This window comes from Gastrolobium bilobum, unplaced genomic scaffold, assembly GCF_033153095.1.
Source record: "Gastrolobium bilobum isolate Gb01-03AN ecotype WA unplaced genomic scaffold, APGP_CSIRO_Gbil_v1 utg32295, whole genome shotgun sequence".
NCBI lineage: Eukaryota > Viridiplantae > Streptophyta > Magnoliopsida > Fabales > Fabaceae > Gastrolobium > Gastrolobium bilobum.
The window spans coordinates 61463-74576 of record NW_026896008.1 but is presented as its reverse complement, the minus strand read 5'-3'; the positions used below and the strand labels follow the sequence as shown (position 1 = coordinate 74576).

Below are 13114 nucleotides of genomic sequence, written 5' to 3'. Positions count from 1 at the left end.
CTCGGTGTCTCTCTCACAGGTCCTCCTTTTGGTGGCATTCAAACTTCGGTAATCCACACACATCCTCCAACCAGTTATAATTCTGGTCGGAATTAGTTCATTTTTTTCGTTGTGGACCGCAGTGATGCCTTCTTTCTTCGAAACAGTCTTCACTGGACTTACCCAACCAGTATCTGAAATCGGGTAAATTATACCAGCATCAAAAAGTTTCACACTTCTTTTCTCACCACCTCCTTCATTGTAGGATTAAGCCTCCTTTGAGGTTGCCTTACTGGTCTGACATCATCCTCCATGAGAATTTTATGAGTACAAAATGAGAGATTTATACCCTTCAAATCAGAAATAGACCACCCTATGGCAGTCTTATGGTTCTTCAGCACCTCTGTCAACCTCATTTCCTGCTCTTCAGACAACCCTTTATTAATGATGACAGGATAAGTCTCCTCATCACCCAAGAAGATGTATTTAAGAGTTTCAGGCAACTCCTTTAACTCTACTTTTGGGGCTCCATCTTCTTTGTCAGAGTCCTTCTTCTCAAGAACCTCAAACACAACACTCTTTTCTTCCTTAAAAGGAACAATATCATGTGCCTCAAGTTCTTTTTCAAGGTCTTGACTAAAATATTTCTCTTCTTCTACCACTTTATCTAAAACATCAAGTCTAAAACAATCGCCTTTGTCAGAAGATTGTTTCATAGAGTCAAAGACATTGATGGTAATAGTGTCATCATTCATCCTTAACTCAAGCTTCCCGTTTTCAATATCAATCATGTCCCGAGCAGTAGCCAAGAAAGGTCTACCCATCAAAAGAGGCATTTCAGTTCCCTCTTCCATGTCCAATACCACAAAATCTGCTGGAAAGATGAACTTGTCCACTTTAACCAGGACATCTTCAACAATCCCACTAGGCCTCCTCAAAGATCTATCAGCAAGTTGAAGAGAGACCATAGTGGGTTTCAATTCAAAAATTCCCAGAGATTTACAAACAGACAATGACATCAGATTTATACTTGCCCCAAGATCACACAAGGCTTTGCCGACATCAGTATTACCAATAGCAATTGGAATGTTGAAGCTCCCTGGATCACGAAGCTTGGGAGGAAACTTCTTCTGTATTATGGCACTACACTCCTCAGTGAGGGTTACCGTCTGACATTCTTGCAACTTGTGTTTTCTTGATAAAAGGTTCTTCATAAACTTGGCATAATTGGGCATATTAGCCAAGGCTTCAGCAAATGGAATATTAATGTGAAGCTTTTTGAAAATATCAAGGAACCTGGCATATTGCTGCTTCTGGACATCCTGCTTGAATCTTTCAGGATAAGGTGCCATAACTCTCATATACTCAGGACTCAATTCATGATTCTTTTCAGCAGTCACATTCTTTCCTTTTTCAATTTCTTTTTCAGCTGGCTTCACTACTTCAGCAGGTTTTTCAATTTCCTTTTCAGGCTCACCCGCCTCATCAAGTCTCTTATCAACTTCAGGAGATGAAAGTACTTTGCCACTTCTAGTTGTAATGGCCAAACAATCTTCCTTCGGATTAGTAACTGCGTTACTAGGAAAAGTACCTGGAGTTCTATCAACAATTTTCTTAGCTAGTTGGCCAATTTGATTCTCCAAATTTCTGATAGATACATTTGTGTTTTTGGTATTGGCTCTAGTCTCCTCCATAAAAGCACTAGAATGTTGAGCCATTTGTCCTACTAGCTTCTCCAAATCAGAAGATTCCTTAGACTGGATTGGTGGGGGCTGAAAATAGTTGTTAGACTTGAAATCAAGACCAGTTCCCTGCACCCTCTTCTGAAAATTATTACTTCCAGAAGGAAAATTCTGATTTCTTGAAATATTTTGCGGCGGAGGTCTTTGATCATACCAAATTCCATTCACCTGCATTTGTTGAGGAGGATCAGAAGACAGCAAAGAAGGACATTCATTAGACTCATGATTGTCCTGGCAGTATTCACACACAACCGCAACAGCTTTAGCCTGAACACCAGAAAGTTGCATCTTATCAAGCCTCAAAGTCAGATTTGCCATTTGCTGAGATAATAGCTTATTTTCAGCCAACACAACATCATTACCTTCCAGCTGAAGAATACCTCTCTTAGGCTTAGATGACAACCCTTCATTTTCATTGGCGGCCATTCTCGCAATCAGCTCAAGAGTCTCATTTGCTCTCAAAGATTTAATAGTACCACCCGCGGCACCATTCAAAACTATCTGAATGTCAGGTTTACAACCGTTGAAGAAGATTCTCACTTGGTTGCCAGCAGTCAAGTTATAATAAGGACATCTCCTCATTAAATCCTTGAATCTGTTCCAAGCTCCACACATAGTTTCACCCTTTGATTGAGTGAAATTGGTGATATCGTTCACCATCTGATTGTATCTCTCCATCGAGAAGAACTTAGCAAAGAACTTCTGAGATAAATCATCCCATGTAGGAAGCTAAGTGAAGGATGCCTTTCCAACCAACTGAGAGCCTTTCCCTTAACAGCAAAAGGAAATAATCGCAACCGGATTGCATCATTGGACACCTGAGGATGTTTAGTTGTGTCACAGACCATAAGAAATCTGTCTATGAATCTATGAGGATCTTTATTCTCCTCTCCTCCAAACTGGGCTCTCTCCACCAATTGATTAGTGAAAGACTTTAGCTCCCAATTATTGTTACTAATTACCGGATGAACAATGCTTGAGTTCGGCCTATTGAAAGCTGGAGTAAGAATAATATCCATGAGTGGATTTCCTTCATCATTGTTTGCTGCCATGATTGGTACTTCAATTGGTATCTCATGTGTCTCTTCAGATAGAGTACCAAACTCTTTGAATTCAAGCTTTTTCTGAGGGAGTTTTCTATTCCTCCTTTCGGTCTTTGTAATCTCAGGATCAAACAGAAATTCTACAGTTTTACCTCGCATACAACTCAGGAAAGAGATTAGTAGCACTTTTCAAATAACATCAAAATAATAAAAAAATAAAAATAAAAATATTCACAAAATCCAATCTTAAAGATCAAGATTATATGATATCAGAAACGCCAATCCCCGGCAACAGCACCAAAAACTTGATGCTCACCGACAAGTGTACCGATCGCACAAGTAATACAGTGATAAGAAAAGTATCATCTCCACAGGGATTGTGATCAAATATCAAATAATCGTTCCTTTTAAGACAGAAAGAGATCAAATAGATGTGACAAAATATTATGGATTTGAGTAATAATAAGAACTAAGATAAAAACGTATTTTTAGAATTTTGCTATGAAAAATAGAGCAGAGATTGATTTTATAAAATATAAGAAGACATTGTAGCTAGAGTGCACTCACCATATGATCCCACCTTTTACTCTGGATTGATTTAAAATAATCATTTAAATAAATACTCAGATAATTTATCATCTAAAAATTATTAAATAGTTAATCTTCAATCCCTTGCAAGGTTAACCCTTTAACCCAATTGAAACCCCAATTCCTTGCGATGTTTCTCATGAAATTAAGCAATGAGCACGATAAATTAAACATCTGTAATGTTATATACGTCTATTCGTAGCACGCATACAAATTGTTATCATACTCCCTTTCAAGATCAAAAACTCCAATATTCTTATCTAGGGTTCTTACCCTCAAACTATCATCAACTATTAGATTGATCAATTCTAACAAAGAAGATAGAAATTACGCACAGAGTAGAGATAATATAAATATATAAAAGAGTAATTATAAACCAATTCGTTGTAACAAGGGTTCACATAGGGTTTGTGACCCTAACTACCATAAAGAGTACTAACCAACCATGATCATGACTGACATAAAATTATAAAAGATAAAGATGAAAGAATGTAATTACAAAAAGAAGACTAAGAACAATCCTTTGTTCCTCTCCTCCTTCTGGAATCCATGTTTTTCTCTGTCGTCGAAAAGTTTTTTGAATAAACCTTCACAACGTTCTTTTTATAATCTTGGTTCGCTTCTTCCAAACTTGCCCTTTCAGAACACAGTGATTTTTCTCGCAAACTGGCGCGGGATCGCGCCACTATGGCGCGGAACTGCGCCACTTCTCTGGAACGTAGACCTGCAACCTAACCAGCGCAGGATCGCGCCACAATGGCGCCAGATCGCGCCACTTCTCTGGTAAGTGGCCTAGGAGAATCTGGTTGGCGCAAGATTGCGCCATAGTGGCGCCAGATCGCGCCACTTTTCTGGAAAATGGCCCAGGTCTTCACGGTGCAGCTCAGAACCCACGCCCATGCAAATTCGCGCCAACAGTCTTTTGAAATTTCGTTTTCTCTTTCTTTCACCCTATATAAACACAACAAATAGGTGAGAAATATCATTGAAATAGAAAAGTCAACATAATAAGCAAATATGTAAATAAACTGCTCTTTTATCACTTAATCCTTATCATTTTTAGCTTGGAAAACTACATATGCCAGAGGCACATCAATGCTCAAACGCACCCCTATGCCATGTGCAACTCGAACGTGCAACTTTTAAATGCGCATTTAAATGCATTATTTTGGTAAATCTTTTTTATTTTGAATTATTTTAATTTTTTTTTGAAAAAATGCTTTTGTATGTTCAAAATCCCTATTCGACAGCATCTATTGAGATGTTAAGTTCCATTGGGTATGGTTCATATTTTACATTTAGATGACGACTCTTATTGGTGAAATTCCGAGAAAGCAAACAGGGGTTTCGCTCCTTGGTGAAGGGACAGAGATTCGAGAGAGCCGACTTGACGAGGGTGTGGGGGCAATACCCCTAGGACATCGAAAACATGGTACTATTGTGGGCCTTGAACTTATTTTATATTATATTATTTCTTTTTTTTAGTAGTTTGAGTTTGGACTAATGAATAACTATTGTTGCTTAGAGTTTTCTAAGCTTACTTATATATTTTTTATAGACTGAGTGATTTGTAATGAGTGCCCTAAGAAAAATATAATAAATATTCTTGAATATAAACCACATTGGATGAACCAAGATTTAGCGTGTCTCTGTTTTCCCCCTTTTTCTCTTTTACTTTATGATTGTTTATGGGTGTTTGTGTTCGATCCAAAAAAAACCCCAAAAGCTAAAATCTGGGACCGGTTGTCACATGTTTAGTATTAGGTCTTGATGTCACATGGTTTTTATTTGTTTATAGTAGATTTAGATTTGTATTCTTTTCTTACCATGAGGATCTTAGAGGAAATTATAGTTTAACAGTTTACCTTAGTAAGTCTTTTGTAATAGAATAAATATCATTTTTGGTCCTCAGCAAATTTCACGACGCCTGTTTTAGTCCCTAACAAATAAAAAGGCCCACTTGTGGTCCCTAAAAAATTTAAAATGGACCTATTTAGTTGAGATTGTGGTCCTTCACAAATTCAAAAAAAACCCATATTAGTCCCTAAAAGGACTAAAATGAGTCCATTTTGAATTTCTTAGGGACCACGATGGGCCTTTTTATTTGCTAGGGACTAAAGCGGACATCGTGAGATTTGCTGAGGACCAAAAAAGATATTTACTCTTTGTAATATATGTCCTTCGCTTGTAAAGCATTTGACCCACCGTGTATTTAATGAGAATTGCCATAGAGATTAACGATTATAATTTATTGGATATATTTATAAATTAATTACTAATTTTAAATAAATTATATTTATTAGATTGACGAAAATCAACAATAATTAATTTAGTAGTAAGAGTTGTAAAACTTTTCAACAATAAATAAAACCGTCCCCTTATTACAAATAAATAAAACAAGATAAAATCATATAATTATTAAATTTAAATATGCATATTTTTATTATAAATTATTATACTATAATTTAGTTTAGATTGATACAATTTACATTATTTTTTAAGAACAAAAATCTATTTTAAAATAGGGTTATGTTTATTACATGATATAAACAATTTTCTGAGACACACAAAAATGTATTGGGTCCCACCACTCTTTTTTTTTTCTTCTTTTATCTGTAAGTCCTACTGATAATTTTATTTCTATAACATGAGATAATTTCTTTCATACGACATAAGAAAAGTATTTCTCTTTAAAATAACCTTAATTATTATGTAAAATGAAAGGCACAGACTTGGCGAAGTTGACGTGGACGGTGGACCTAACTAATAAATTATCGGACGTCCGTACTGGATAAACATGTATAGATAACGATATCTCTGTAAAACAAAAACGTAATGCCAACTAGATATTCGTTTACAGGGCCATGTTATATAATTCCTGCAGACACAACAAGGATATGGGACGCATAAGTTCTTTTTTTTTCCCCTGATCTCACTTTCTCCCTGTAGCAATGTTACTTTTATTCCCATAACATTAGGAATTCATTTTCCAAATTTTATTTATAAATTTTTTATTTATAAACTTTTACAAACGACACTATATATTTTTCGAAATGTATTTCTAACTGAATTTATTTTCGAAAATAAATAGATAAATTTATAAATATAATCTTACTCTTGTTACAATTATACCATTTCGATTTATAAGGATCGAGACAATAGCCTCATTCAAAATTCTTAGTCCCTAACCATTTCTTACAATTGCTGTTTCAAGTAACTATCGCCTAAACAGAAGAGGTTGCTAACTAGACTACAAGATTATACGTACTAAATGAACCAATGCCATATGGAAAAAGTAATAGCTAAGAGTCTATTTTTAAGCACATTTCTCAAACTACGTTTCCCTGATTATAAGAGGCCCCATCGTTGTAATAAGGGGAAAGATTTCCACTCTTAACACTAGTGGATTCGGGAGCAGTTGTTGCCTCCTGAAGCATTTTCACCACCTTTCTCATTGAAGGGCGTGTTATTGGAAGAGAGCTTGTGCAAAGAAGCCCCACACTCAGTACCTTGCTGATTTGTTCACTATATTTGGAATCTAGAATAGGATCAATCACATGGTCCAGTCCTTCTTTTTCCAACGTGGAGGAAACCCATTTTACCAGATTATTTTCTCCATACTCTGCATCAATAGGGGGTTTTCCAGTTACCAACTCCAAAATGACCACACCAAAGCTATAAATATCACTCTTCTCGTTCACCCGAAGAGTATATGCATATTCTGCACCACAATAAAGTAGCATCCATCCAGTTAAATTATAGACAAATGAAGCACATACATTAACAAATGCACAGCTTAATGATTCAGGTAGATGTTTCTTTAATATAGTATGAATTTATCAAAAACAAAAAGAACATAGCATAAAGATTGAAAATTCAATTTTAAGGTAAATTAAAATTAAAATTTCACAAACCTGGTGCAATGTAGCCATAAGATCCTGCAATCACAGACATGGATTCTGTCCCTTGGTTGACTCCTGCAACAATTTTGGCAACTCCGAAATCTGCAACTTTTGCCACAAACTCTCCATCCAGCAATATATTGTTAGATTTTATGTCCCTATGAACAATGGGTGGGACACAATCGTGATGCAAATAAGAAAGCCCCTCAGCAGCATCAATAGCAATTTTACACCTAGTTGGCCAATTCAACAAGCTTTTCTTGCTATTCTTTAACATATCACCAAGGCTCCCATTTGGCATATACTCATAAACCAGTAGCTTGTTATCACCACTGTTGCAGCAACACCACAACCTCACAATATTCTTGTGCCTAATCTTTCCTAGTGTTTCAACTTCAACATCAAATTCATCTTTTTTAGAACCAACAGTTCCCCACAATTTCTTCACTGCCACCACCTCACCATTGCTAAGCACTACCTTGTAGACCTTCCCAGATGCCCCACTTCCAATTACATTGTCTTCACTCATCAATTTCACAATCTCAAGCTCACTAAAGCCCAGCTTATGAAACGACATCCACTTTGAAATGTTAAACCCCTTTTTCAACTTGTTTAAGTTCCTGTATTTCAAGTAAAACCAGGCCATCCCAACGATGAACACAGCTCCAGCAAGCACAAATATAGAACGGAAAATCCACAAATACCTTCGGTACTTACTCTTACTCTCCCCAGAGCTTGGACAAAGCCCAGAGAGATGGCCACAGAGGCCAGGATTTCCTACAAAACTCATCCTATACCTGTCATTGGCATAAAGGGGTGGAATATCTCCAGAAAGCTTATTGTTTGACAAATTCAGCTCACCAAGCTTCAAATTTTGCAGCTGTAGAGGAATTTCACCGGAAAGGTAGTTGCAAGAAAGATCAAGAACACTAAGCACAGTCAAGCTTCCTAACTCGCTTGGAATATTGCCATTAAACCTATTATTTGCCAAATTAAGGTCAGTGAGCTTAGTCAAGTGACCAATTCCACCTGGAATTTCTCCAGAAAGTTGATTGTCACCGAGATCAAGACTAAACAACTGGCTCAATTTGACCACACTCGTCGGAATCCGGCCAGAAAGATTATTATGGCTGGCATCAAACTCCACAAGATTATGCAACAACCCAATTTCATCAGGAATCGACCCAGAAAACTTGTTCTTCGAAAGTAACAAACTTGACATATTATATGCACCATAAATAGCATTAGAAATGTTCCCAGATAGAGAATTGTCCATAAGCTCAAGATAAAACAAATGGGGCAAACCCCATAAAGCATAAGGAACCACACCAGAGAGCTTATTGTTCTTAAGCCGAATCCTCCTTAAGCTCTTGCAATTCCCAAGACTCTCTGGAATTTCCCCGGAAAATGAACCATTAATCATAATGAGTACCTCAAGCTTCCCTTGACGGCACAGGTTCGCCGGAATCTCGCCGGAAAACTGAGTATACGAAATATCAATAATCTCCAGCGGCGAGTTACTCCCCAAATCACTCGGCAACGTTCCAACGAGGTTGTTGTTGAACAATTTGAGTTCAGAGAGTTTCTCCGAACGAGCTATGCTTTCAGGCAACGACCCTTCAAGCTTGTTAAGGTACAAGTTGAGCGACGCAAGCTGCAACTCGCACAACTCAGCAGGAATCGTCCCAGTCAACTCGTTCATCGACGCGTCAAACATTTCCAACCGGGTCAGGTTCGAAAAACCAGCGGGTAACTCGCCAGAGAGCGAGTTACTATAAAGCTCAATCTGAATCACGCTCTTCAACCCAGAAAACGATTCGGGTATTGTTCCAGTGAGGTTGTTCACAGAGAGATCAAGCACGGTGAGACGAGCGAGGTTACCGAGTGAGGTTGGAATGGGACCCACGAGATTGCATTCTCTGAGCCACAGGTTCTCGAGGTTGGTGAGGTTACCGAGTTGACTAGGTATTGGACCCGGGGTGAACGGGTTGTAAGCGAGTTGAAGCTCCTTTAACGTTGAGATGTTCCCAAGAGAACTGGGTATAGTTCCTTCGAGGAGGTTATAGACGATGTGAAGAGATTCGAGTTGCGGGAGCTGGCCGAGGCTCGCCGGAATGTCGCCGGAGAAGTTGTTGTAGGAGAGGTCGAGGCTGCGTAGGGTGGTGATTTGGGAGAGGGTGTCGGGGATGGGTCCGACGAGGTTGTTCATGGAGAGGTCGAGGTGGCGGAGGCTGCGGAAGCCGGCGATAGCGACGGCGGGGAGGGTGGAGTTGATGTAGTTGTTGGAGAGGGAGAGAGAGGTGAGAGATTGGAGGCGGCAGAGGGAGCTGGGGAAGGGGCCGGAGAGGCCGGCGAATGAGAGGTTGACGGCGGTGACGGCGCCGGTGAGGTTGTTGCAGGTGACGCCGCTCCACCGGCACGGCGTGGCGTCGGCGCTGTTCCAGGTGGTGAGATAGTTGTTGGGGTCGGAGAGCTGCTGCCTGGCGCGGAGGAGGAATAGGCCGTCTTGGTTTAGAGAGAGAGTAAGTAAAGGTGGAGAGAGAAAGAAGAGGAAGAAGAGAAGGAAGAGAAGCATTATTGGAACTGAAACTGTGAAGGTTTTGGTACTTTGTTTTTTCAGTTTTGGCTCAGTTAATGTTAGTGACAATGTCGGATATGTAAGAAATGAAGAAAGAGAGTGGGAAGAATAGATGTGGGTCCCACGGATGTTCTCGTGTGAAAAAGTGATTATGTGATCATGTTATTTGATCAAAATCACTCATCATTGATGATGAGATAAGAGAAAGAAAAGTGCATATAATTTTTAAACAAGTGATTATAATCAAATAACATTACCATATAACAACTTTTTTACCACTCCGGGTCCCACCATGTCTCTGTTTGTTTTTGCTTGTTTTCCTTGGTACTTGTTCTTTTAAAGCTTGAGGGTTACTATTTGTATATGGAGAGGTACACTCAAGAAAGCGCACACACGAGACTTCACCATGCTCAACGCTATTTATGTTGGATTTGGATCATCAACGTCTGAAAAAATAGTTATACCACGATATTATTTGATTATAATTCCTTATTTAAAAAATATTTTTTTTATTTTATCATAAATAAATAGCTGTGATTAAATAATATGAGTACATGATCAATTTTCCACATAAAAAAATCCAAAATCATCTTTGTTCCACTCTTCACATTCTTCATGCATTGTTGGGTTTATTAACAACGTTGCTCTAGAGAATTTCAGTTCACGATTCTTAGTTGTGCTGTTGCTTCTATTTTTCTGTAAATTATAATTAATGATTTTAATTCAACTTTTTCCCAAGAATTCAGGTTCACGATTTTTTAAAAAGCACAAGAAAGTAAAAACTTTAAGCTGTAAAAGCGGGCAACTTTCCGAGTTTTCAGCATGTACATTTTACTTATTCTCGAGTTTCAATCATGTTGAACGTGGGTTGCTTGAAGATGTTATGACATAAATACCCGAGGGTACAATTTCGGGTTAAAATTTAAAATAATTTTATTAAATTTGGCGTATTGTTGAAGTGTCAACCAGATGGTAAATGAATCATGGATCTTGGGGCTTTTGATTTAACTGGATTTACATATTTAAAATTGGTTGTTAGAATGAAGTTTGAATTTATATAAAAGTTTGTTTAACAAAAAGGTCTTATGTTCTAATTCAAAAGTCCAGCCTTAAGACTTTTAAGGCTGACCTAATATACTAATTTTTATTTTTATTTTTGTTATGTCTTTGAGACAGAGATGTCTAGCCCAATAGGCTAGTATGTTGATATCGAATCTAGTGTCCTCTCCAAGGTATCTATAACGGAGATACCCTTGAGTCAAGCAGATCACTGTGCACAAAATACTATAATGGCGTTAGCCAATGGAGTGTGTGTGCGCACAGTGACAGCATAACAGTAAGAGAGAGAGCGTACGTACCTTGTAAGAACTCGCACCGTTAATTAAGGAAGTTAATTAATTAATTATGTGAGATTAGGAAAGAATTCCATAATTGACCCTAATAATTATTACGAGGCTTAAATAAACATAGAAAGTGATTAATAATGCTGAAAGTCTCTTTTCTGACGAAAAGTGCAGATACTGGTTCTGCTACTCGGTATAAATGCGTACCGGTAAAGTATCCCAAAAGATTATAATAAGTGCATGGATATTTCTAGAATAATATATAGAACTTGTAAAATAAGTTTAAAGTCAAAATAATGAGAATTGAAGTCGGAACTAATAATGTCAGTGTTAAAACGCGTACCGAAAAAGTATTGCGAAAAATTAATATAAAAATATGTCAAATCCTAGAAAAATGGCTAGGTTCAGAATATGAAGTTTGAGATTAAAATGATAAGCGTAGCTATTAACGCTAATACTGCGTGATTAACTTAAGTGGCCTATAAATGGGATTTTTGAGCCCAAAACCCTAGGCACTATTTTCTCCTTCGTGAATAGTGGCTTATCAGCTCTTACTCCCACTGTTCTATTGCCTCCCTCTACCATTCCTTAGCCATTTCTTCTTGAACTCTACCAAAGTGACCTCCTTTGTTCTTGATTCCTTCATCAACTTAGTTGAGTGTGGTGAGAACAAGCCTTGTGGGGGTGAAAGGTCCTTGGTTGCTGAGTTTAACTTCTGGTTTGTGGGTTTTTGTGGGCTGAGTTGGTGAGTTTTCATTGGAAAGGCCATGGTTATGGTATTTGGTGCTTCAAAGTGTAATCTTTGAAGAGAAAGGTCCAACCTTGGGGTGTATTTTCGTGCTCTTGCAAAGTCAGAATCTTTGAGCCTTGTTGGAGAGCTCCAAGAGCCTTCTTTTTGCTGAGTTTGAACCTCTATTGGTATACCTTGAAATTTCCTTTGAATTTTCATGAAACTGGCTTGTTTATGTTATGAAATGAGTTAACTTTAATCATTCAAGCTTAGGGTTGTTATCCTCAGAAGTCTCTCGTGTTCTCCTGGACCTTACCATGACTCTGCACAAGTTACACAAATTATGAGTTGATCAGGCCCATGCAATGTGATTACATATGCATTATCATAGTAAAATTTGACGGAGTAAACACACAAGACAGACACAGCAAAACATCCTAGCTATTGCCATACATACATGCTTTTCCCTCGAACCATTGCTCTGATACCATAAATGTAACACCTCGTATATCCGGTAATGTTATCATACTATCATATTAAGCTGCGCTTAATTAAAAATGCGGAATATCTTTTTCTTTTCAATTATGAAGTCAATATCATTACCAACTTGTTTATTAAACAATTAATAAAACATCGTCCGTATGCAATTGCAATAAAACAGCTAACTGAAATACCTCATTAATTAAAATAACATAATATATGTCTCTAGTCACGGAACTACAACACGTAGATCGGACCAACTAGCAGTTTATACAACTCGACTCAAAAGTACTAACAACATAGTGGCATGGACAACTCTCATGCTTACCCAAATAAGGCAGCAATGCCCAACATAAGTCTCAACTCAAAACATAAGGAGCAGAAAATATAAACAGCATCCAATCCAGTCATGTCAGCAATACAGCATAAATATCATAATCAGCTAAGCTCTGGCCTCCTGTCGCCAGAGGCATCAGTCACCATACTACCTGAACCTGAAATAAGCATTTCCCAAACGAGGGTGAGATCTCTAAACAAGAAATCTCAGTAAGACAAGGGGTCATCAAGGATCTTCCACCCCAAACTCACTTACATGTGCAATATAAGTTTAAAAAGCAGTTCATCAATATCATTTCTAAAACAGTGCAATGCAGCAGATAATCATGTCATGTGTGTCAATTCTATTCTACTGACCAAAGAAGTGCAGGAATACGTCTATTACCCACACAT

General features: G+C 37.8%; 2 protein-coding genes and 1 non-coding gene across 3 annotated transcripts; 1 reads left to right on the top strand and 2 right to left on the bottom strand.

The window, feature by feature from the left end:
• Nucleotides 1–209: 209 nt before the first annotated feature.
• LOC133297272 (uncharacterized) lies at nucleotides 210–2039 on the bottom strand. Its single transcript, XM_061496386.1, has 4 exons — nucleotides 1707–2039; nucleotides 1276–1616; nucleotides 742–1173; nucleotides 210–660 (listed from the first exon to the last, which is right to left on the bottom strand). Exons 1-4 carry the CDS (start codon nucleotides 2037–2039, stop codon nucleotides 210–212), a joined length of 1557 nt encoding a protein of 518 aa, XP_061352370.1.
• Nucleotides 2040–2277: 238 nt separating this feature from the next.
• On the top strand, nucleotides 2278–2383 carry LOC133297275 (small nucleolar RNA R71). The gene has a single exon (XR_009749619.1). It is a non-coding gene; the product is annotated as a small nucleolar RNA R71 (small nucleolar RNA).
• A 4106-nt stretch (nucleotides 2384–6489) lies between these two features.
• Nucleotides 6490–9872, bottom strand: LOC133297267 (receptor-like protein kinase HSL1). Its single transcript, XM_061496380.1, has 2 exons — nucleotides 7267–9872; nucleotides 6490–7073 (listed from the first exon to the last, which is right to left on the bottom strand). The coding sequence occupies exons 1-2, from the start codon at nucleotides 9827–9829 to the stop codon at nucleotides 6682–6684; spliced, it is 2955 nt and encodes a 984-aa protein (XP_061352364.1). The 5' UTR covers nucleotides 9830–9872; the 3' UTR covers nucleotides 6490–6681.
• Between the last annotated feature and the right edge of the window lie 3242 nt (nucleotides 9873–13114).

What these genes read in the sequence shown, in the direction of transcription:
- LOC133297272 (XM_061496386.1), bottom strand. Translation starts at nt 2,039, where the DNA reads ATGGCAAATCTGACTTTGAGGCTTGATAAGATGCAACTTTCTGGTGTT. An exon ending in CTTCTGATTTGGAGAAGCTA is followed by an intron (nt 1,617 to 1,706) that starts GTAGGACAAATG and finishes AGAAATTTGGAG; the next exon opens with AATCAAATTGGCCAACTAGC. An exon ending in ATTGAAAACGGGAAGCTTGA is followed by an intron (nt 661 to 741) that starts GTTAAGGATGAA and finishes CGATTGTTTTAG; the next exon opens with ACTTGATGTTTTAGATAAAG.
- LOC133297267 (XM_061496380.1), bottom strand. Translation starts at nt 9,829, where the DNA reads ATGCTTCTCTTCCTTCTCTTCTTCCTCTTCTTTCTCTCTCCACCTTTA. An exon ending in TTATGGCTACATTGCACCAG is followed by an intron (nt 7,074 to 7,266) that starts GTTTGTGAAATT and finishes ATTGTGGTGCAG; the next exon opens with AATATGCATATACTCTTCGG.